The sequence below is a fragment of the Dunckerocampus dactyliophorus genome, chromosome 14 (genome assembly GCF_027744805.1).
Source record: "Dunckerocampus dactyliophorus isolate RoL2022-P2 chromosome 14, RoL_Ddac_1.1, whole genome shotgun sequence".
NCBI lineage: Eukaryota > Metazoa > Chordata > Actinopteri > Syngnathiformes > Syngnathidae > Dunckerocampus > Dunckerocampus dactyliophorus.
This window is the reverse complement of record NC_072832.1, coordinates 16,467,035-16,491,983: the sequence shown is the minus strand read 5'-3', so window position 1 is coordinate 16,491,983 and position 24,949 is coordinate 16,467,035. Positions and strand designations below refer to the sequence as shown.

General features: G+C 41.5%; 1 protein-coding gene across 9 annotated transcripts in view; it reads right to left on the bottom strand.

The window, feature by feature from the left end:
* Positions 1–61: 61 nt before the first annotated feature.
* The window catches only part of LOC129193784 (sorbin and SH3 domain-containing protein 1), a 64,579-nt gene continuing 39,691 nt past the window's right edge, over positions 62–24,949 (bottom strand). For 7 of the 9 annotated variants that reach the window (XM_054798422.1, XM_054798424.1, XM_054798417.1 and 4 more), the window contains 14 exons: positions 23,173–23,222; positions 19,639–19,817; positions 15,034–16,464; positions 13,592–13,656; positions 13,244–13,414; positions 11,030–11,076; positions 10,648–10,762; positions 10,377–10,502; positions 8,632–8,826; positions 7,970–8,497; positions 6,372–6,467; positions 5,697–5,749; positions 4,544–4,650; positions 62–4,326 (listed from right to left, as the gene is read on the bottom strand). In XM_054798422.1, coding sequence (XP_054654397.1) covers positions 4,259–4,326; positions 4,544–4,650; positions 5,697–5,749; positions 6,372–6,467; positions 7,970–8,497; positions 8,632–8,826; positions 10,377–10,502; positions 10,648–10,762; positions 11,030–11,076; positions 13,244–13,414; positions 13,592–13,656; positions 15,034–16,464; positions 19,639–19,817; positions 23,173–23,222 — 3,231 coding nt within the window. In that variant the 3' untranslated portion in view covers positions 62–4,258. The remainder of the gene's footprint in view (positions 4,327–4,543; positions 4,651–5,696; positions 5,750–6,371; positions 6,468–7,969; positions 8,498–8,631; positions 8,827–10,376; positions 10,503–10,647; positions 10,763–11,029; positions 11,077–13,243; positions 13,415–13,591; positions 13,657–15,033; positions 16,465–19,638; positions 19,818–23,172; positions 23,223–24,949) is intronic. The other 2 variants (XM_054798425.1, XM_054798426.1) reach the window with 2 other exon arrangements.

The following is a 24,949-nucleotide window of genomic DNA, read 5'->3' as shown; positions in this document are numbered from 1 at the left end:
GGTGGTTGGAGACCCCTGTTTTAAATGGTTTATTAAATATTACATCATACCAAAGTCACAGCAGTGTATAGCATCTTTATTTTGATATTGTCATGGTAACAACACTGCAAATTGAAGCAAACAAACCAAACGAGTTGCAGGTGGTGCGTCTCAAACTAATTCAACCTTCAACATTATTAGTCATGACATTGACGCACGACGCCACACTTTAGATACTCGTCATTGACAAGTTCCCGGCGAGTGTAGTCCCATCACAAGCGGCTAGAACTAAATGAGGAAACCCCGGTTACATTAAATATGTCACTGATACATTTCAGGAAAAAAAAAACAAAACATGAATGAAAATGAGGCACAATTTAGCATCAAACATAAGGCATTATGAGCTCACAAATGGCAGCGTAATGTTCATATGCATCAAACTTCCCGTGCTCAGTAACGCTCCACGCTGTGACAAAATCCTTCAGGTAGATAAAACTCTGCAAGTGACTGAAAGCTCCATCTGACGCTCCCATCACATGCAGTCTATTTATTCTTATTTTACATATTTACAATCCCTCTAATGCTGCAGATGACCTTTCGACACATTCAAACATCATACATTCATACATCCTGTGACGCGCACTTATGACACAAGCAACTTATTGAGAGTTCAGTGTCTTTTACAAAGAGCCCCGTCCCTGTAGTTCTGTCAGCTGACTCAAAACCAAACAAAAACATACCGTACACCAGGAGCTCAGGTTACATGAGGACCTATCAGACTGTTTGGCCAGCGGTGGAAAGCAAAACATGCTTTTGTGATGTGACTAGTGATGCGATACAGGCACACTCATAACACACTCTTTTGTATTCATTGTGATATACTGTATGTCAGGAAGAAACACAAAGCAAACCTGAGTGAGGACGATGCTCAAACCACACGGCGCTCACTGCACAAATGTCAATAATAAGCTGTGATGCAACACATCTTGGATCGAGTGTGTTCGAACGTGTCCTTCAATACTTCATTTTGTACAATTATACTGAAAGGCTACTGATAGTCTGGCAATGCTTGATTAAATATTTCTTGTACTTCCTGCTTGTAAAACCCTCACTGAGAATTGACATTGTAAATATAGTTAAATACAGGTTCCTTTGCAACTGCCCTACATATCTCTGGAGCAACAAGGACTCCCTAAGAATGAATTCAACCTATTTATGCACACGTTGTTGAGGGATGAATGACAATGGGGAATTTGCCTAACAAATGGGCATCGTTCTTTAATTGGACTGTGGTGTACACGTGGAAAGTCTATGCGGAGTGAAATATTGAGGCTTTCGGATGTTTTTGATTTGAATTGTCAATTTCGTAGTGAGGAAGAAGCGGTATAGAAGATGGATGGATGGAATTTCGTAGTGCATGTGGCACTCGTGCTCGTGAAGCTGTGCTCCCCGACAGCTTAAGAGCCGCACTGGTCAGTGGGTTGCATGCCTGGGCTTTTAGCCTACTGGCTTGCACGCTCGGCTCTCATTCGGTGGTGATGTGCAGTTGCTGGATTGAGCCAGGCCAGTGTGCATGGCTCCAGACCAGACTGTGAAAAGTGAATTCAGGCAAAGTAGGATTCCGTTATTATAAATCCAATATCTTTGTAGTTAGAGCATAGAAAACCTGTTTCCGACCTTCTAAATAATATTTTTAACGTTATTAGAGCCGTCTACATGTGAAAAAACACCCCTATAGTCACCTTTACACTCATATTACCCAATATGGTAGACATAATCAATTTAAGGCATGTGTTTTTCTTGGGGATTATTGTGCCTGTTGTGAGATCATTCAAACCTGCAATAAAAGCCTGTTGTTCCGCAGATCAAGTTTGGCGCTTGTGTGTCTCACCGAACATTACAGTAACATTACTGACACCTAGTGACCAGTGTAGGACCTACTACATATCACCACAACGTCTTTGAATGCATCTTCTAAATGCCTTGTATTTGTATTAATCATTCATTTGGTCATTTTTATGCTTGAAAATCCTTCATTTAGGCAAATAATAAAAACATAAAATTTGTCTACATTGCATTAATAAAAGGTTGTATGCAACCACAAAACAGCATGATTTATCAATTAATATATTTTTGAAAAACTGTGCAATTGGAAGCGCGACGTGGCGAGGGATTGCTGTACTTTAATCATGTGGTAAAGTTGTAGTCATTGTTTATGAAAATATGCAAAGGCCTCTTAAGTTGCTGTACACATGTACAAATCTGGAACATACAATCCCATCAGTCAGGGCGTAATTTGAATCTCATGACGCTTTAAAATCATTATTTTCTAAGACACATTGTCGGCTACAAAAGGGTCAATGATTAATCCTGTGTTTTGGGTTAGGTGGAATCTCCCTAAATGACCAAGCAGGAAGTTAAGTGCTGCCACGCCTGTTCTGTGGTTGCGCTGGAGCGTGACGTCAACCACCACCTTCCTTTGAGGCATTATGTGCCAGCAAACGTGGAACAAGAAGTATAAAATGATAAATAAATAGTGCGTTATTATTTACACTGTTTTCTTGCCACTATTCTTAGACATTTATCACTGCCCAACATGCGCTTGCAACGGAACACGTGAATGAGCACATGATGTGTGATAACATCCTTTGCAATTAACTCGCAGCCAATACTGAAACGGCGCTGAAGGCTTTTTGAGTTGCGTGTGTTTTTCCTTATAATACCGCAAAAGAAAAGCACAACGATCAAGTCATAGAATTTCTAAGTGTTTTAAGCGATAAGGGATATACAGTAGATCCCCGCAAAAAGTTCCAGGGACGGGAAGTAAATGATACGCCCATAAAATGTGTACTTTTGACACACGGCTTGCTCCTCCCCCTCCAAAACCTCCGGCTGGCTTGACATTGATGTTTTCCTCCGATTTTGGATTAGCTTTTGCAATAAAACATTCAGCTCCAGAACCCTCCCCTACTCTCTTCAATTGCCATTGTTCACTCCTGACACAATCCAGGTTTAAGTCTTAAATATGCCTCACACACTTATTAAACGCATTTAAAGTATAACATGTAGAAGTACATGTTATACTTGTAGTATGTTATACTACTCACCACTAATGAATGATAATGTAAAATGATGGAAGAACAGATGGAATCGGAGTCACGGTGTAGCCTTTAGCCTGGTCGTCAGGCTAGCGCTCGAGGCTGGCAGGCTAGGCTCTACATAATCCACACTGCTTGCCTGGTGTAATTCCAGTAACGATTTACGATTTAACACATTAAAGGTGCTTTGGTTAGGTACTGTAAGGGGGCGCTAACCCTCAAAAGCTGTATATTCCACCCACTTCCAACTCCAAATCTGCAAGCCACGTCCCAGGGAACACACACGCGCGCATATTAGCCATGTTTATTGTTGGCTAACAGTAGGGATTTGTCAAAGTTTAGCTACTAACATGAGCTATCACTGAATGTATAGCCTATAATAACTACACAACTCCAATGTCAATACCAGACAGCGGTGAGTGTAAGCCGTGTACGCCAATCCTCTTATATGGGTCAAACAAAATTTAAGTTTAACTTCGAATTGTGATTAAATTACTTAGTTAGTTAATTGTGACATTATTAACTATTTATCAGTGAAGCATAAAGGCATAAACATTTTAAAATTTTGTGCTTTCTAACAATAGTACATGTATGCTGTACATCTTATCTGTATTATCACATATTTCTAAATTATTACAGCTTTATGGTGAAAGAGATGCGTTTTCTGCAGAAAACCGCAAATGTGCGGGGATCCACTGTATCTGCAAGTGTATTTAGACGCAAAAATGAATTTGAGATTTGCATTGTTTGTATTGTGCTTGGCTACTCTGCTACTCAGCGGATCTAACCTAACATCACATAGACATACATTTTGACACCCCCAAATCCAGTTCAGGTTATAACATGTGACCTTTCATTCATGATCTGCTGTGCTGCTGGACTCACACTGAGGTGCTACATAAACACATCTCGTGTCATGGACAGAATGGAAGCTTTTATGTGCAGGATCAAAGCTACTTTGGGGTAGATTCTCCCAAAGAACATCCTGGTTTGTGTTAATAAGGTGAACGGAGCACATAACTGTCCCTCAATGTGCAAGTTCGTCTTCCTCAGAATGATCCAATCGCTTTGCCAGACAAACGGATTGGCCAAATGACTACTCTAACCCACAGCCATGCGTGATTGAAAAAACTTCCAAAGCTTGACAGGCAGTCCTGTGTTACAGTTGAGGTTCATCCACTTTACAGTTTCGCCTCCTTCACGTAATTCCCAGGGAAAGTCCCAAACTGTTTTGTCCTCTTTGAGGTACCTGCAAATGAACAGATCAATGTTTTGTTAACACGTTGCTGTCCCTTTTGATGAATGTTTATGTATCGATACGGCATCATAGGATTGCAATAAATCAGCACCCTGAGCTTGCACATTCGAAGTATGCGGGCTTCATTCTGCAGAAACTCTATATGGACGTATGTGACGTATGTCAGGGTCACGGCAGCCACGAGGAATGTGAGTTCTGCGGCACATACCGACAAACCAGCCGTCATCACACTTCTCCATGACGCTGACGAGATCTCCCTCCTGCAGCTCCAGCTCGTCTTCATTTTGCGGTGCGTAACTGTACAGAGCCTGGAAACTGGAGCGGTGGAAAGGAGACACGGGTAAACACGCATGACTGATGTCAGCGCGTGAAGAAAAACATTCAGTCGTAGGGGTGTCACAGGATCTTCCGAGATGAAAATTTGACAAGATTTCTCGTTCAGAAAAAAAACGTCTTGTGGATACTACGTCCGGGGCGACGGTGCATCCCCTCCTCTCTCTCCCTTCCCTCCCTCACCGCTCCTCGCCATCTTGGTTTGGTTTGGTTTGGTTTGGTTTAGTTTTAGTTCTTTGCCAACAAGAGTCAATATTTTAAATGTTCAGTTGTTCATTTGATTCGTAATTTATAATTGTTTCGCATTGTTTTCTGCGTGTAAAACTATAATTATTCTTTATAAAAATGTATTTTTGGATGTCTTGAACTGATTAATTAGATTTATATTATTCCTTATGGGAAAAAATGCTTTGGTTTTCGGATGTCTCAGTTTTGGTCTGACCTTTTGGAACAAAATAATAACAAAAAACGAGGTGCCACTATTTTCACAGGATGTTTTATACTTTTATCTAACAGATATTTTGTGATAATTTTGTTGCGTGTCTTGACTACAGTGACAATAAAGCTTTCATCCTTGCGCAAATCTTTCTTTCGGTGGCGAACAATGTAAAAAAAAGAAAAGAAATGGCTGATTTTGGTCAGTTGCTGTAGAAGAATCCACAGGACACAATCCTTTCACAGGAAGCCACGCTGTGCCTGTTTTAATGCAGTGGAATTAGACAGCAGTTATGTTGCTGTTGTTGTTTCCCACTGCTTGGCGCTAATGAGGAACTTGACAACACTGCAACACATGTCGACATAAACGGAGTCATTGACTTCTTTAGGTTGCAAATTTTATGTCGACAAAAGTGGTCAACCATGTAAGTCAACGTCGTCTTAAGTGGGCACTTGTTAATAATACGAACACGGTGGACCAGGATTTGATGATTTAGTCGACATACACGGGTTGTTATTATCCCAATAATGATGTCCATATGTTTGTGCACATGAACTTAAAGGTACAGTACATGCTGCTTGGTCCTACTTACATTCCACAGTTGAGACGGTTGGGCTCTGGGCTGCTGCTGTGGGACTGGGGTTGCTGGGAAATGATGAGAGATTGTTTACTGGGGTGGGGGTGGAGTCTATGAAGTGCGTCATGAGGGTGGTGGGACAAGGTGGCGCAGTACCTCACTGAGGTCTCAGCTATATTCAAGATCTCATTACATACTGCCTCCTAGTAGTAGCAGTAGCAATAGCAGTAGTAGTAGGAGTAGTAGGCGAGTCCCGGTGGAGGTTTAGGTTGAAGAGTGGGGAGTAAAGTAAGAAGTTAAAAGAGTGAGGAGGTGGAATGGAGGCAGGAAGGCAGGCCCAGTAAGTAGAAAGGAGGAAAAGGAAGTGATCCGTTAAAAGCCAGAGAGGAGCAGACGATGGCGAAGACCAGGAAGGAAGGCATGGAAAGGCAAGACACCAGAATGAGTACATGAACAGCAAACTGAATGAATGAATTTTAATTGAGGATGTATTCTCACTTGCATGCACAGTGAAATATGTAGTTGCAGCGTTTGAATATTGTTTTTAATATCACGTAGGATGACAATGTGAGCGTTAAGGATGATTCATCACATACAATACAGTACGTGAATAAAGACGATGAGTTAAAATGTTAAATACAGACTAAGGGGAAGTTAAACAGAATGGAAACAAGGGCCAAGGACACTTACGGCAAATGAGTTCACATTGTTGTTATCATGGATGTCAAAGAACATCACAGGGCTTCTGGAGTTGCGTCCATGATGATCAATGTCATTCCGCACAAGCTGCAAGACAAAGCACTTCACTTTAGTGGGAACTCTGCTAAATAAATCTCCCAGGAGATCACACCACGTGCTGTAGCCACCTGCTACTACTACTTATTCATCCTTCTGTCGTAATCGATTACATCCTACTATTAATACAAAGACTGAAATGTATGACAGGAGGCAATCAATGTTCTATGAGAAACACAAGCACCAGTCTCCATCAAGACTTGTGTGTTAGTTGCACACGACATGCAGACCTGCATCCTAGTACTAACAATCTTAGTGCTAAGTGTTCCAAATCCGGCACTTCCACACTGATCCTTCAAAATGTATACAGTAATCCCTCGTTTATCACGGTTAATTAGTTCCAGACCCAACCGTGATAAGTAGGATTCCTTATATATACAATATTTTTGTAGTTAGAGCATAGAAAACCTGTTTATGACCTTCTAAATATGATGTATAACCTCATTCGACCACTCTAGACATGAAATAAGACCTTTAGTCACCTTTACACTCATATTATAGATATGATAAGAGAATATAATACATTTAAGACATAAATAAGACTCGTGCTCGTGTGTGTTGCTCTAAATGTGTTCCAGCTCTTGGGGAACAAAGTGGGTGGCGGGCAGGAAATTCAGAGTTGAGTTTTAGCTTGGCGTGCGTTACGGCCACAACGATAGCTCATGTTAGGGATTATTGTGCCTGTCGTGAGATAATTCAAACCTGCAATAAAAGCCCGTTGTTCCGGTGATCAAGTCTGGTGCTTGTGTGTCTCACCAAACATTACTGACACCTAGTGACCACTGTAGACATCACATTGTCATCATCACAATGTATTTCAATGTGTCTTCTGAATACCTTATATTTCTGTTTTACTTAATTTAACCATTTTAATGCTTGAAAAATGTTTAATTGAGGCAAAAAATACGTACAGTTTGTTTAAATATGCTTATTTTTGGACTAATAGGTCGTATTCAACCACGAAACGGCGTGATTTATTCATGAATATATTTTTGAAAAAACGCGATAGAGTGAAGCTGTGAAATTGGAAGGGAGAAGTGGCGAGGGATTCCTGTCGTATGCATGCTACATTTTGGCAGTGGAGTGATGTCCCAAATTAAACACCAGAAATGACGATTGCAATATTTATTTGCTTCCTCTTCTGCTTCTTCTCTCCTTTTAAATTGTTAATTGCAACCACTACAGTTCATCCCTCCGCTTCCGCTATGCATCCAGTTAGGCGGGTGGTTAGGCTCCATGTATGCACAACCACCATTTGGAGTGTGTTGAGTGGGTACTTCTGAGTGTGAACGCACTTATGCACTCAAAGCGTAATGTGGAAGTGCGCGATTTGGAACAGCTTTCTATTCTATGCCAGTACATCAAATCATCATGTTAGACATGTCTTCCACACAAAAACGTTAGCCTCACTTCATCATCAAACACCCTTTCTCGGGGCCAAGAGGTTCCAGAGTGAGCCAAAGCTACATCACGGCACACCATGCAGAAGGTACCTCTGCAGGGCTATTTTGTCTTTTCCCAGGGGCGGCACGGCCACTGCCCCCATCCCCCTCTGCGCCTTCCCCCTCTGTCAACTCCTTCTCAGCCCTAAGCCAGCCTTCCAGCACCGGCCCACCACTGGGGCTCATGCTACATGACAGGTGTGGCGAGGGTGGGGAAAGCAGGAAGTCCCCTCCCTGAGGAGGGGTGAAAGTGAGGAAAGGAGTGGCGGAGTTGGGTCTGGGTGGGTACGGCGGGGGCAGAGGGGAGGCAGATGGGGAGGCCATGGGAGAAATCCAGTAGGGACTGCCGGTGATGGGAGGCACAGGGCTGACAGAGAAAGGTGGGGGCAAGTACTCGCCGCAGCGGTATGACACAGTGGGCAGCGGTGGCAATGGAGGTGTTGGGGCGGCAGGTGGGCTTCCACCTCCCACGGTCAGCGAGATCCATTCAGAGGAGACAGCATGGACCTCGGGTGACACGGAGCGGCAGGGGGAGCGCGGGAGGGGCAGGGGCGAAGTGGTCAGGCGATTACGATACAACTTTTTATAGAAGAGGGAGCGAGAGAAAGAAATTGAAAAGACAGATGAGATCATTTGACTAGACAAAAGAATGAAAATGAAAAGGTGAGCATGGATGAGAATGAACTTGTACAGGGGGGCATGTGGGTCCTTACCTGAGGGGAAGCATTGGTGCTGCGCTGTGGCGAGGAGCAGACAGGAGGGTCGGGGTAATCAACGCCATTTTTGACACGTGGTCGTTTGTGCACTTCGACATAGGTGACAGGGAAGATGCCTTGGCGATTTGTGCCTGAGATTTTGCCTTCATACCAGTTCTCATCAACTCTACGAATCAGCGTGATCCTTTCTCCCTGCACGCATTAAGGAAAATGAATCCTCATCACTTGTATTGACTGGACCGTGTAATAAATGCTTCAAACTTTTAACATTCAAAATGCAATTTCCTTTAAAATTGTGTATGTGTTGATGCAAACGCTTGACCCTCCCAACATTAACACAATAAATAGGTACAGTATTCCCTCGCTCCATCGTGGTCCATCTTTTGCGGGCTCACTGTTTTTTTTTGTGCAATTTTGGTGCTTTTTTTTTCTTTTACAGCGTATGAACGTGCATTGTGTTCTGCATCCTAATTGGCTAAGGGAGAATCCGCCCATTGTCTTCTGTGCCCCGATTGGCTGTAGACCCTTGCCAATCAATTTCCTTTGTGCCAAACTGCCGTGTTTCCTGTTGTCTGATCGCTAGCAAACAGCTTGCAGAGACTCTGAAATCTGTATGTTTGCAAGAAATTTTGACGAAACGTTCTGCACCCAAAAGGCAGACGAAGATGCTGACCATTGCGCAAAAAATTTGACTTCTGGACATGCTGAAGGAAGGCTGACGTTACGAGGCTGTAGGGCGCCATTACGGATAAATGAATCTTCGGTCGGAGGAGCAATATGTTTTAACAAGGATACAAAAGCGCTTCAGCAGAATGGTGCCAGGACAAAGAGGCACGGGCAGAGGAGTGAAACACCCGTCACTTAATAATGTCGTGTGTCCAACCTCGTAGGTTCAGCATTAAAATTTAAATGAAGGTTTGAACTTAGAGTGTTTAAACAAGGAATAAATGTGAGAAAATGTTTACGCCTGTCTGAGAAAAGTGTATAAAGTGTATGGTGAGGGATTTTACAGCCTTAAAACATATATAATAATAGTAAAAAAATAGCAAAAAAAGTTGTCTCCCTTGCGGATTTCACTTATTGCAGGCTATTTTGTGAATTATACCCCGCGATATCATAAAAATATAATAATTACACAGTTAAGCGCATACAAAACCTGTTAACGGCCTTCTAAATGCGTTTTTTTTAAATTACAGTCTTCCACACATGAAATAACACCCCTATAGTCATCATCACACTCGTATTACTCAATATCATACACACAATAAAGACAGAAATAAAACATAAACATGACTATCACTTATTTGTGTGCGTTCACAGTTGAGTTTTAGCTTGGCGTAGGTTACGGCCGCCAACAGTAGCTCGTGTGAGGAATTATTGTGCCTGTTGTGAGATAATTCACACCCGCAATAAAAGGCTGTTGTTCCGGCGATCAACTTTGGTGCTTGTGTGTCTCACCGAACATTACAGTATGATTACTGACACCCAGTGACCAGTATAGAATACTACGCAACATCTTGGAATACGTCTTCTGAACGCCTTATATTTGTACTTCAGTTCATTTAACCATTTTTAAATGCTTAATTTAGGCAAAACATACTGAACATTTTCAACCATGAAAGAGCGTGATTTACTAATTAATATACTTTTAGAAAAACTGTGATAGAGTGGAGCTGCAAAACTCGGAGCACGGATTGGCGAGGGACACCTGTAAGTGCTTCTTCGTGTTTATTTTGTCACACCTTTCTGAAAGACATCTCCACCACCGTGTCTCCTGTGAAGTTAAAGCGGGCCACAGCATCTCCGTACTCCAACACCTGCACTGGCACACTTTTCTTAGGCTGTGCTTTCTCTGTAGGGGGCAGGAGCTGTGCAGGGAGACACACACCACATCTGACTAAACACATGCTGGATCACAGTAATGATTAGAGAAAGCTGTCATATATTATATATGACATATTGTGTATATGACATAATATGTATATTGTTTATAATCAGAGGAAGTGCAGGTACCTCAACGTAGCTTCGAGGGAAAATCCCAACTCTTCCATGATGTTCCCCTTCATACCAGTTCTGATCCACTTGTCTAATAATGTAAACGATGTCCCCCTTATGAAATGGTAATTCCCTAAAACATTAGAGAAAGTTACTGAATGAAATAGCAGAAATAACATTTTCCAAATAATTAAAGGTTGTAAATGCCATTGATTCCAAGAGTCTATTAGGATAATACCACTCTTCAGACACTCTTTTTTTATGGCTTTCTCAATGGGACACTAACCTTAACAGTCAATCAAATGCTATTATATGCAGTTTCTGATATACAGCAATACAATGGATGGTATGTTTTTTATGCTATCTTGTTCACGTCTACATTTTGATTATGTGCACTTACTTTAGAGTTTCAGCTCTGAAGTCAAAGCGTGCCATCGCTGGAGTTCTCTGTGTGGACACACAGGCAAAAGAGACATTATATCAATCTTTGAATAATAGGTGAACCTATTTTTGGCATATCCATGTTTTTTGCATAAATATTCAGACAATGACAGAATTGTTTTTTTAATTGCACGGGAAGGTGAAACTAATACCAGTGACCGACACACCTGAGCAGACATGGACGGTGTGGGTCATAACTAGTGATGCCGATATTGGCAGAAAAATTAGATATCGGTTCATATCGGTATCTGTTTTTCTGCCAATAACGATATGGACCTGTGAGTGAAAATGTAGTGCTCCACATAGTAGCTCAGTATGTCCGCGGTCTGGAATTATTTCCAAGTTTCGCCTTCAGATTGTAAATATGCAATTTGCAATGAAAGCACTGCCGAAGGGAGAGCAAGGTGTCTAATTAGGGCTGGGCTAATCGACGTAAAACTGCTGTATCGGTTATTTCCACACCCCAAGGGTGCTTAACTTTGTGACGAAAGATAGCTCATTCAAAATTAGGTTCTGTAATTTTGGCTTGTTCACATTTCAGTAGTTGTGTGAATATGTAACCGATATATTCTAACAGATTTTTTTGCTGCGCGGACATTCTGTCGCTCCCTTCCTGTGTGCCTGTCTGTGCTGCTCCCGAGTACCTAGCCCCCAGCCCCCCAGCCCCCCCCCAACACACACAAAAGCACAGCGAGGCGCAGCTATGCCTGTCTCACTCACTCCACTGCAGCAGAGAATACGAGAGAAACGGCAGAAGAAAATGTGCTTTTTACACCATGGTACGCTGTGACTTTGTAAAACAGTATAACACTACACTCTAGTGCCACGCTGTCAGGGCCCGTCAAGGAGGCCATTGCAGTTTCACGCAAGTTTTACAGCGCGGATTACAGTGTTTTAATGTGTCTGTTAATTTAATGCTAAAATGAGAGGGTTTTTGCACAAGAGATTCATTGGTTTGTATGTTGAGCCGATGCTTTATTTAACCGTGTTCGGGATGGTTTATCAAAACACCTCTAAGGTGAGCGGGGTAGCTCAGAGACATAAATGTAGATGCCGCATCGAGCGCCGAGCCGTGCATCAACGCCGCCGCCATATTGGATTTGGCAAGAGTCAGAGCAGAAAAGATGCCTCATTCATTCATTTGCGTTTGACAGTATTTGGCCCGTAGACTGCATGGTTTCGCCATTATAACATCATTTTGAGAACATAATTTGCAGATGTTGTGGAAAACACTGTATTCCCGTGCACAGTTCATTCATTCATATGTCTAGGGGGGAGCAGAAATGAAAAAAAAAAAACGCGGAAATAGTGGTTTGGCAGACGCAAGATGTTGTTTACGGCCATGTCGAGAAGCTAATTGCTGATGTTGTATCCATTAGTTTCACAACAGATACAATCATGGAAAAAATGATTAGACCACCCTTGTTTCTTCAGTTTCTTGTTCATTTTAATGCCCGATACAACTAAAGATACCTTTGTTTGGACAAATATAAAATATTAAATAGCTCATTGAGTGATTTTGGTTATTATCAAGAAAATAAATTTTAAATTCAACTCTTATGAGCTATATTTGTTATCATCATTATATTTCTCCAAACAAAGGTACCTTTAGTTGTACCAGGCATTAAAATGGATCAAGAAACTGAAGAAACAAGGGTGGTCTAATCAATTTGTCCACGACTGTATGTATTAATTCCACAACGGGAGATATGAGATGTTACACATATTGGTATCGGTTGACATCAAAATTGGAAATTGAGAGTTGGACAATATTGGCATATCGGATATCGGCAAAAAAGCCAATATCGGACATCCCTAATATTTCTAAATGAATAAAGTGTCAATCAAAAGTATGACTATTGTGAATGGGAAGGCAACATTTTGCATCCATCTCTTGTATTGGGTTTCATTCTATTTCATAGAGATATCTGCTGAAGTGTGGTGGGTGGACAGTATGTGCGTGTGCACTGAAAATAGCAATATTCAACTTCTCCCGCTCAAATTGAAGGAAAAGCCATTTGGATCTGCAGAGCTCCTGCTGACAAGACCACCACCCCAAGGTCCCCCGCCCTCCATTCTTACCCCAGCCCAACTCATGCACAAACTGACAAAGCATCTGCTGTCCCTTTCCTGCTTACTGTGCATGAGGATAAGACATGGCCTGTATTTGTACCTCAATGCCTGACTTCCGTTTCTCTGTGTTATCTGTGATGTTGAGCAGGTCTCCAAAGCGCTCGTTGGTGATGAACTGGTGGTGTGTTGGGACGATGCCAGTGTGTCGCCTCGACGCTATGTCAGCCTCTTCCTGTTCCCGCTTCAGTCGCCGCTGCTCCTCCAAGATTTTCTGCCAAGGAAACAGAGTGGAATGTTATTCTTTCCATATAAGGCTCCCTTCTTCTCTTTTATTCATGTGACAAACTACTGGAGATGTATAATCCATGATTTCATCCTTTTTTTAAAAGCACCAACCCTTTCACCATGATATTGTCAGTGAGATGCAACGTTAAAAAAAACAACTCACCTCCTTGTCGCCATGTCGCCTCCTCAGCACTTCATCCTGGCTATCTCCGTGTGCTGGGGATGAGTCTGACCAAAAGAAACAGAAAGAGAACGACACAGTGAGAAGTTTGCTCCTTACAGACAAACACAATGGAAGTAGGTTGTTAATATAAGATGATGATATTGCAGTCAAATCCCTGATTCCAGTGAGTAAAATAAAAAGATATTCATACCTGCATACTTTCAAATCATCTCTACAACAACAAAAGGAAACCACACACAAGCCAAACTTAATCAAGCATGCACAAAGGAATGAACACAGAATGATATAATGTGTCCAGGAAAGAAATAAAGAGGAAACAAAATATGCATCCTACAATGTCTTGGTTGTGGTGTAATTGGTGTCAGTTGATCCAGCAGCCTCTATTGACCTTTGGAACTAGAAAGCTCGTGAGCTAATTTGCTTGCTGCAACAGTCGTTTCCTTTATAAATACTGTATTTATATGTGCAGCATGATGTATGATAGTGTGAGAAAACCATAGAATACAGATTGATCCATCAAACTAAGCAGCTATGCAATGTTTGCATTATAATATACTGATTTACACTCATGGTGTGTCCTCATTTTTGTTTGTTGTGCATAAAAGGAAAAATATGCATCCTATTATGTTGCCTGTGTGATGATTACAGTATTTTTCTGACAAATACACCACATTGCGGCCGTGTTAATAAACCCCCGATTTTGACCCCCTAAGTCGGACCCAGGTGAAGTTCCAATGTGCTCAACAAAACACTCAGTTACTGTGTCAAGTCTGATATCAAAATCTGATACACACCTATAGAGGACTGAGAAGTTTGATTGAAAAACCCGGCTGCTGTCAACCAAAACGTCCTCGTGGGGCAGGGTGGGATTTAGCAACTAATTGTCCATAAGTCATTGACCATTTGTCTCAAGCTTAAAAAACTTTGAGGATATCTGTATTACATAAATGGCACCATGTGTTGCAAAGCATTTTGAGGACAAGCCACAGGGGGCGACAAAAATGTCGTGGTGCTAAAATGCGGGCCAGGGGCCATATTTGGCCAACCATACTACAGTATGTATGCTTCTGGTGCAATGTACTCTTGCGTGAAGTAGGCTATCGCACTTTTCAGACAACTCCAATCTGATGTGACCAAGGAGGTAATGATGTACAGTATTACCAAAAGCTGCCTGAACCTCCTACAGTACTGCTGTGCTTGGATGGAACCATGGTGATCCACATTGGAATGGAAGAGCATCAAACATCACACTCAAAATGACATGGAGGCTTCACTGTCACTTTGTAAAAACACCACACAGAATAAAGATGGATGGTGGTGCTTTGAAACGGGAGACAAGGTGAAGATAAAGAGTCGAGCTGAATGAGTGACCACAGAAGAAGAGAGGAGGGTGACAGTGGTGATGGAATGGAGATAGCCACCTCTGTGGTGAGCTGCCAGCGGCTGCAGAAGGTTCCCGTTGGCGTCCAAGCCCTGTCCGTTACTCAGCTGCTCAGAGTTGTCTCCCTCCCTGTTACTCAGCCTTTCCAGGACCTCCAGGGAGGACAGACGCTGAGGTATGAGAGGTCTGAGCTCAGGAGACGTGCTGGGGGGCCTCCCGTTGCCTGTTTTCACCTTAGTAGCTGACAGCGTCCTCCGAGGCTGCTGGGAGTGATGGCTCTTCCGTAACCTGAAAGGGGCGGGTCCCATGAGTAGGAGGTTTCCAGGTAGCATGGTCTTCTTCTCTGGTGGTGCTAGTGGTTTCTCCTGCTGTGCTGTGGCCTGCTGTCTCTCATGCCTGAGAATGGTAGTGAAGCGGGTGTAGGAAGCTGGGCAGGACCCTTTGCATTTGGTAGGCTTAAGGGGGAAGTGCTGGGGGTTCAGGTGGTGCAAGTGGTGGTGGTGGTGTAAAGGGAAAGACATTGGAGGCAGGGTGGAGGGAGTCTTTGTTCCAATGAGAGCAGAGTGGATGTGCTCTGGGGAGCTCTTTTTGAAGATCTGTTCGACCTCAGGGTCAGTGGAAGAAGCAGACTCAGCCCTAACCTGGCCTCCATCCTCTGAGGAGGAGGCTGCCTGCTGCACAGTCTGAGAGTCTGGTAGCAAGGTCTCATCAACTGTTTCCTTGCCACCTGCCTCCACGGGGGAGCAGGCATCTGTCTGGGTGGTGTTGGCCACCAAAAGACTCTCAGCTGACATAGCAGAGGGCATATAGAGGGAAGCGCAGTGTTGCGGGCTATGGCTGTGGCTGGAGTTCAGAGTGGGCAGAGAGGAGGAGCGACTGGGTGTCAAACTGGACTGCTGAATGATCATTTCAAACTCAGTTACTCGTGACGACACGGTGTCCCGTGGAATGTTGCCCCCGTCGTTGGCCTCTGACTTTTCACCCCCATCAGCCTTTCCTCCTTCAAAGAAAGAGGCCAGGCTGTGGACGCTGCCTTGGGGGCTGCTGCCCACTGAGCTGGGCCGCTGAATGTGATGCATGATCTTGTACAGGCTGGAAAACTCTGACGCGCTCCTCCTAATTGCAGGGCAAACGTCCCTGAGGCCATCAGCACAGCAGTCTGAATACTGGCCCAGCTCTCTCTTCTCTGCTCCAGCTCTGTCACGATCGCATGTACTTGTGTACAGATCCTCACAGCTGTGCGCCTTTGGGTGCCTCACAGGTCGTGTCCTGCTTTCCTGGACGTCACCACCAGGTGGCAGCAGCTTGGGCTTGAATTTAGAGGGCAGGATTTGGGGTATGCAGGCTTTGGCAGCAGAAAGAGGCTTCTTATTCTTACAGTGGTTAGCTACTGCATTACTGGCAAGAACAGATCGACTATTTATAGAGGAGCAGGGTGAATCTATACAGCCATTCCCACCTTTATAATCCACTGGCAAGCATGCAGGACAACAGAATAAACAACATATTAGATTACAATGGTCACAGGGTCACACAATCACGCTAATACAGAATTAGCTACATTTCTAGAGGAAAGAATTTGATTAATTTACAGGAGACTGGATGCAATGTACATCAAGTTATAGATGATGATTAGGGCTGCAACTAAACATTATTTTCTTAGTCGATTAATCTGAAGCTTGTTGTTTTGATTAATCGAGTAATCGGTCAGGCCCTAGACGGACCAAATGAAAATGAACCAAACACAGTTAAGTGGTTTGGTCTGTAACATATCAGAAAAGAAAAATGTCCATCACTGTTTTCCAAAGTCAAAGATGATATGAATACCTTGCTTTGCCTACAACTCAAAGATAATACGTCTGCTTTCATGGATGACTCAGGAAACTAAAAAACATTCCCGTTTGAGAGGCTGAAATCAGAGGATATTTACATTTTTAAATAAAAAAAAAAACAATTAAAGAAATACCAAAATAGTTGTCGATTAATTGGCTCATTGATTAATCATTGAGTAATTGTTGCAGCTCTAATGATTATTAAGAGTAACAACATGAAAAAATATGCTTGGTTAAATGCTGTTAGCATTTAAAAATGCAGCATTACTGCAAGCGGCAACATAATCATGGAACATAAAGTGTTAAGAGCAATATGCTGTGAAATGTTATGTAATGTTGGAGGTCACAAAGGAATCTGAACTCTGACTGCAGTATCAATGCATAAAATAGAACAAACTATTCAAGACTGTTTATGTTTCTGTACACAGCCCCACATTAGAAAGGTAGAGAGAGAAAGGTAGAAAGGTGACATATCTTGCTATTTCCACATTAGGGAACACAAAGTAAAAAAAAAAAAAGGTCCAAGAATGAGTCAGAACACAATGAGCAATACTTCCTAGCTTTCTTGAACTAGAAACCACCGTGCTCCAGATGGAAGCAGGAAATGACACAACACTTTCACATGCTGTGGCACACTTCTGCAGCCTGGGGCGACCATCTGTCTGATCTATGGCATGAATAAACACAGACAGGGGATGTTCACTTCATATTATTACGTCTGAAGCACGTGGCATGCTATCATTTTTGTAATAAAAATCCCCTCAAGGTTCTTTCAAACATACAGTACAAGTCTTCCCTTAAGAAGCGCATGACAGCTGTGGGGCTGTTTCTTTCAAGCATGAGCGTGGTGAACTGTGACTGTGTCTAACAATCAAGGTGGGGCCTGTGGCTGGAAACTAATGAACAACGTGCTTGCCATTTGACAGGAGCAGTAAATACATTTACAGCGTGAGCCTGTGACTTGCCGATAAAAGCTGAAACGAGACGAGCTGGATGGGGTTGTTTGTATGCAACTGCCTGTCTATGTTACTTTATATCAATCTAGAAATGGGGAGATGTTCTTCCAAGAATGTTTCCATGAGATGTTTCCACATTGATGACATAATAAAACATAGCAGCAGAGTCAAACCTCGGTTTTTGAACGCCCATATTTTCACATGTGTGGGTTTTCGACAAAAAAACTTCACAAAAATTTAGCCTCGGTTCTCATACACTGTCTCGATTATCGTATAGTGTAAGAAACTGTTTTATTACAGTACAATAATCCGTCCTCCATCGCAGAGTATTGGTTCCAAATCTGACCGTGATGGAAGATTCCTTGTTTATAAATGGAATATTTTCGTAGTTAGAGCATAGAAATACCTATTCGCGACCTTCTAAATAGGTTTTTTAACATAATTAGAGCCCTCTAGACATGAAATAACACCCCTATAGTGAACTTTACATCCGTATCACCCAATACAGTAGACATAATAAGAGTAAATAAGCCATTTAGGACATAAATAAGACTTGTGGTCATGCGTGTTGCCGTAAATGTGTACTGGTGCTCGGGGAATTGAAGGGGGAGGGACAGGAAGTGATGTCAGGAGTTCAGAGTTGAATTTTAGCTTGGCGTGGGTTACTCCCCCAACAGTAGCTCATTTTAGGGATTATTGTGCCTATTGTGAGATCATTCAAAGCTGCCATAAAAGCCCGTTGTTCCGGCGATCAGTGTAGAATACTACATCACAGCATCTTTGAATGCATCTTCTGAATGCCTTGTTGGTATTTTAACTCATTTAGCCATTTTTATGCTTGAAAATGCTTAACTTAAGTAAAACTAATGTAAAATTAGCTTAAGTATGCATATTTTTGACTAATAAGAGGCCGTATTTAACCATGTAACAGCATGATTTATTAATTAAAATATCTTTGAAAACCATGAGAGATTGAAGCCGTGAAAATCAAATCGTGAAGCGGACGAATTGATTTAAGAAAGTAAATGCATTGTATAAAATCCAATTTAACAAAGCTGTGTCCATGCTTACAGCTCTATCAAATCTCACCAGATCAGATTGAAATGTTTTGTGTGCTTATGCTTAATTATTTTTGTCCAGTTTGAAAAAAATGTGCTGGTATGATTTTTCAGGTGACAGTTATGTAGCCCTCAATTGGGCCAGGAACCATATTTGGTACCTTTGGTAATCTACATGTAACATAATGACACATAGTGGGCCATGGGAGCCCCTTTCTCTTCTTTGCATCTCATCTTATCTCCTCCCACAGTGTTTGACTCCCCGTCCACGTGCTCAGACATTCCAGCCACTGACCTCACACTGACAGCTGACTTCCTCGAGCCTGCCCACCCTGTGTCCCTCCTGTTTATCTCACCCCTGCCCTGCGTGGTTGCGAAGAGCACAGCTCTTGTTTATATCACTCATCCCTCCTCATCCATCCCCTCCCTGGCTCTCTGTTCTTTGATGATGGAACACTCTGGAGTCCAGCACTAAACCTGCCTAGCGACTGGAGCAAGAAGGGAAGAACTTCTGAAGGTTAGCTTCCATCCACTTAAGAAAGACAAGCTCACTTCCTCCTTAAGCTTTCCAAAGCAAATGTCCGGTAACGGTATCAGCCATGTCATCCATAATAAATCAAAAGTGACTGGGAGATGAATGCTGTGAGGTGACTGGCCAAAGCTGTGAAGCCTGGGAGCAGTCCGCAGAAGGGAAACATATGTTCAACATCAGTGTTTTTATTGCTCATTGCTTGTGCAACCCCAATGTCCATGCACATCCATACACACTTGTACCACCTGGTAATTGGCTGATATATACCTTTTGAGGAGGATGAGCTGCCATGCCGCTTGTTTAGGGCTCGCAGACCTTGTAAGGGAATGTCACCACCTTCTAGAACGCTCTTGTAAACATGACGGTCGCATTCTGGAGCCGCGGGCTCGTTTGTGGATGATCCTCCGTCCGTCTCCACCTCGCTGTGCCCAGACTTGCTCGAGGAGCTAGACAGTGGAACGCAGACAGCAAATTAAACAAGTTCATTGATTCAGAAGAGTGTTACATGTTTTTATGATAAACAGAAGCACACTAATTGCACAAAGGGCGTCCATGTGGTTCTTATTTAGTATATCTCGAGGTAATTCCTGTCTTGGGAGGCTTGTGGAAGTCCAAATAATGAGAGCAACTTGAGAAAGTGCAGAATTGTGAGGAAAGCACTCACAAGCACAGATATTGGCATTCCATAAAGGCGGACAGAACAGACGTCTATAAATATTCTCTCAGCATTCCCGCATGGTGCATCACCCCTTACACCTGTATGACTCCTGCGTTCACTCTCATTCTCCTGCTCACATGCTACTCATGTTGCTGCTCTATTTCGAGACAAACGTGGTCATTAAACTGACTGGCAAGTACCAAACAAACATTCTAAACCTGTCCCCTGCTGTTAACAAGAAAATGTGGCGCATTTCTAAACTGGGGTTTTACATCTGCCAAGTCAAGAGTTTTACAAGCTTGGATACACGCACCGATTGCTTTCTCTGCTTGTTCACTACCTGAACAAGAAGCTCTTTCATAGCGGCTGGAAAAATATGTGAACTCCAGACTGTAGCGAGCCAATAAAATCATGTTGGCTCTAAGTAAGGAGCTCAACAGTTCAGAAGCAATGTTGAGATCCAAGATGACTTCTGAAGATAGGGGTGTCCAAAGTGCGGGCCGGAGGCCATTAGCGGACCACAGCTGTTTTTTATTGGCCTGTGGCACATTCTCAAGAATACTAAAAAAAACAACAGAAAAATCTGCAGTCATTTTTCAAGAATGAAGTGCAAATATTAAACAAAATAAAGTAAAAAAAAAAAAAAAGTAAAAAAAAAAAAAGTAAAAATATGATTTTTTTTAAAGTCGGAATATCATGAAAGCAAACAAAAGAAAATAAAGTTTAATTTTTGAAAAATTAGGCTGGGGGGAAAAGTTCTAATATTATGGTAACAAGGTCAAAATATCATGGGAATTAAGTCATAAAATTTTACTAGACAAAAGTTGATATAGTTGGAAAATAAAAAAAACAGCAGAAATGGAAAAACAGCTGTAATTTTACAAGATTAAAGTCAAAATATTAAGAGAAAAAATTAGCATTCTAAAGAGAAAGAAGTCTAAATTTTATAAGAATAAACTTATTGTATTAATGTAATTTTAATGAAATATGAAAAAAAGTTATTCTTTTAAAGTTGTAGTATTATCAGAAGCAAAGAAAACAAAATAAAGTTGTATTTTTTAAAATTAGGTTGTTAGGGATAAAGTCAGAATGTTATGATTAAAAAAAATTACAAAAAGTTAAAATATTTGGAACATAAACAAAAAATACAAAGCTGAGATGCATTTTTTTTTTAATCTTAGTACAGCTACATGTGTTGGTTTACTAAACATCAAAGTGGCCCTTGCATCCATGCATCCTCCATCCATGTGTCCCTCGGTGGAAAAAATGATGACCAAGTTGATAATGGTCAAATCAAGAGATGATGCTGACAGGGTCCAAACCTACTATTTGGATATATTTACTGTTGACTGTGTTATTTGGAGCCAATAAAACCAATATGTGCTATTTATTGACACACTTTATGAGCACACTGAAGGTGACTAATAGACATCCAAACCACATGCCACATTCATTCATTCATGTCATCTTCCACAGATGTTTCGCATTTTACAATCAAATACCATCTTCACGTGACACTTCTTTAAACATCTCCAGTTTCAAACGGACCCCAAAGAAGAAAACACCCTGTACTCAACATATGCGCCTTTGAAGGACGTCACTTTAAGACCTGAGGTTTCCTTTGAATGCTTTCTGAGCGTCAACTTCCACCAAGCCCAACAATGAAAATGAAAAACAAATCAGATTTTTCTCCACCAAGTGGAAAAAAAAACTCACAGCTGTGAGGTCCTAATTCAGAGGTATACAAAGTGCAGTCCTGGGGCCATACGTGGACCGCAACTGTGTTTTTATTGGCCTGCGGCACATTCTAAAAATATTATTTAACGAGAAAACTACAAGAAGAACAACAGCAAAAATGGAAAAACTACTTTTACAAGAATAAAGTCCAAATATTAAAAGAAAAAAAGTTGTCATCTAACAAGAAAAAGTCAAGAACAATGTTGGGGAAGAATAATGTCATTTTAATAGCGTAAAGTTGAAATATTAAAGAAAGAGATCATTTTTTTAAAAGTCAGAATATTATGAAAAACAAGCAAAGCTGCAATTTGAAATTAGCTTGTGTAAAAAGTTATAATGTTATGAGGCTAATATTACAAAATAATAATAATAATAATAATAATAATAATAATGCAAAATATTGGGAATAAAGTCATAAATATAGTCAATAATATAGTCAATAAAGTCATTAATATGAGAAGAAAATTTACAAGAAGCAGCAAAAATGGAAAACAACATGTAATTTTATGAAAATAAAGTCAAAATACTATGAAAAAAAGTTGTTTCTAATGAGAAAAAAAGTCATTTTAGTAGGCATTGAGCTGAAATATTAAAGAAAAATACATTCTTTTTAAAAAGTTTTAATATTATGAGAAGCAAATAAAAAAATGTATTTTTTTATTAGGTTGAGGATTAAAGTTAAAGATTATTTAAGATTATTTAAGTTCAAATATTTGAAAAATGTTTTAAAAATGACAAAACAAGAGCAAAAACAATAGTTCACTCTAATAATACGCTTTTTCACCTATAAAACAAAGCTGAGGTGCAGTTTTTCTTGAAATATATAAAACTTCTTGGCATGTCTGCCTGTGTTGGTTTGCAACTTATCAAAGTGGCCCTTGCATTCTTTCATTTTTCATCAGGTGGCCCTCAGTGGAAAAAGTTTGGACATCCCTGTCCTAATGTATGTACCAGATGGAAAGTTAGGAGCAGAAATGGAGGGGAAAGTAGTACTTCCCATTGGGTGCTTTACATTTTATTGCACAGAGAGAGGAAATGAAGGAGACAATGGACAATAGCTTTGTTTTAACATTGTTTGGAGTCTACTTTGAGAATCCAGAAGCTGTTAAGTCTGACCAACTAAAGAGGAGATAACGGTTTTTAAGTTCCTCAGCAGCTACAGTATATCCCAGTGACATACTGTACATAAATCACCACATAGCACTTCCTTCCTTGCCTAAAAAACAACAAACACAAACACATGAGAACACTGTGTTCTGCTAGCTTCGTGCCGTATTCAAAGGTTCTCCTCAGGAAGCAGGAGTTCCCCGCTGAAGGCAATCTCACAGTGACATTTATCCCCGCGGTAATGATCAGCATAGTAGAAGGAGCAAGCATTTGTATGAGAATGAGAGGCATGAACTCACTACTTCTGCAGGTCGGAGGCTGTTTCCAGGGGGCTGAAGGAGGGGGCACTCTGCAACAAACCAAACAAAGAAGTCATTGATAGATCCACAGGATGGTCTCCTCCAGCTAGAACACAGGCAGGCACATTAGCTATGGCCAGATTCTGTTCTGCTTTTCTTCTCCCTTGTTCACTCGCTGGTGTGGCTTTCAGTCTCCAGCACCCTGGACTCTTAGCGTCTCCGGACTGGGCTTGGCATGGAGTGGGAGTACGCGTGTGTTTTGGCCTGCATGCAAGTTGGGAGGGAAAAAAGCGGCAGTGAGGAGAGAGGAGGAAGGGGTGTGTGTGTGTGAGTGGGCGGATGGGTTTGCATCAGTCAGGGGGCGCCCATGCGGGGAGGGGGCTGTCACAGGCTCAGCCAATGGGCTGCTGTCTCCCTGTGAAGCCATGGCTTTTGTCTGGTATTGAGTCACTCTCATTACCACTGGAGCAGACCGGAGGACAATTAACCAGCTGGTGGTGCAAACAGGCCAAGTTACACACTCACACTTATTTGATACTCTATCACACACTCTTACACAAGAGTCCAAAAGAGGCACAAGTACTTATTGACAGAAATGAAGGAAAACATATTTTGTAATAATAGCCTTTTAGGGAAGAAAAAACGAAAAAGTAGTGAAAATGACAACATGTGTGAATACATGTTATACAGCTTTTAGAGTACGTACAGTTGTTAAAGTTATTACAGTCAAACACCCAGTTTTGGTCTCATTCGGCTTTTGGCAAAAGTTTTGCCTCTGTTTTCGTACACTCTCGGTTATCATACAATATTGCGTGCGACAAAGTACAGTGGAACCATGTTTAGGGTGTTTTTCTCTTAACGTTGAAAATGTATGCCAAACTTTTGCCTCGGTTTGCGTACGTTTTCCGGTTAGCGTACGATAAGGCGTGCGTGTTGTCGTGTTATTAATGCACCGCGTGCAACTGTGTTCTTAATGTACTTTTAGCGCAAAACATCCTTGTCGGCAGCTTGCTAATACAGGAAAACAGGAACTGGAAATCAACTCCGTCGTCCGTCTATGATGTCTCAAAAATGTTCACACAAAGCATGTTTTTATGCTTTTACAATTATAGTTTTACACGCATAAAACAATTCCAAATGCATATAAATGACAAATGAAGGGGATAAATGAACACTTCAGGTTGCTTTTACCTTCATTGAAGAGACACGATGGGGCGGCAAGATCCACACGGACACCACCTTCGTGTTTTGCCATGACTTATTTCTAGAATTCAACAGTGTATCAAAATGCTGGCACTTGCAAATTTCTTTGGCTCCATTTTGGCTTATTTTGCAGCCGTGATTAAAAGAAAAGCAGAAACCTGAGATGAGATGCACTATTGAATTGAATAAATAACTCATGGCAAAACACAAAGGTGGTGTCCGTGTTGCTCTCACTGCCACATCATGTCTTTTGTAACAATCACGTCTTCAATGCAAGTGACCTTACATGTTCATTTATCCTTTTCATTCATCATTTATATGCATTTTGAATTGTTTTCTGCATGTAAAACTATAATTGTAAAACTATAAAAACGTGTTTTGTGTTAGCATTTGTGGCTTTCTGTAAAGGATTAATTGGACTTACATGATTTCTTATGGGAAAAATGAAGTTGGTTAGAGCACGAGTTGGAACTTCTGGAACGGATTAATGATGCTAACCAAGGTTCCACTGTAGTCCATTTTTTTTCCCTGTATCGTATTGTTCTGCAGAATCGTGTGCACAAACAAAGCACCT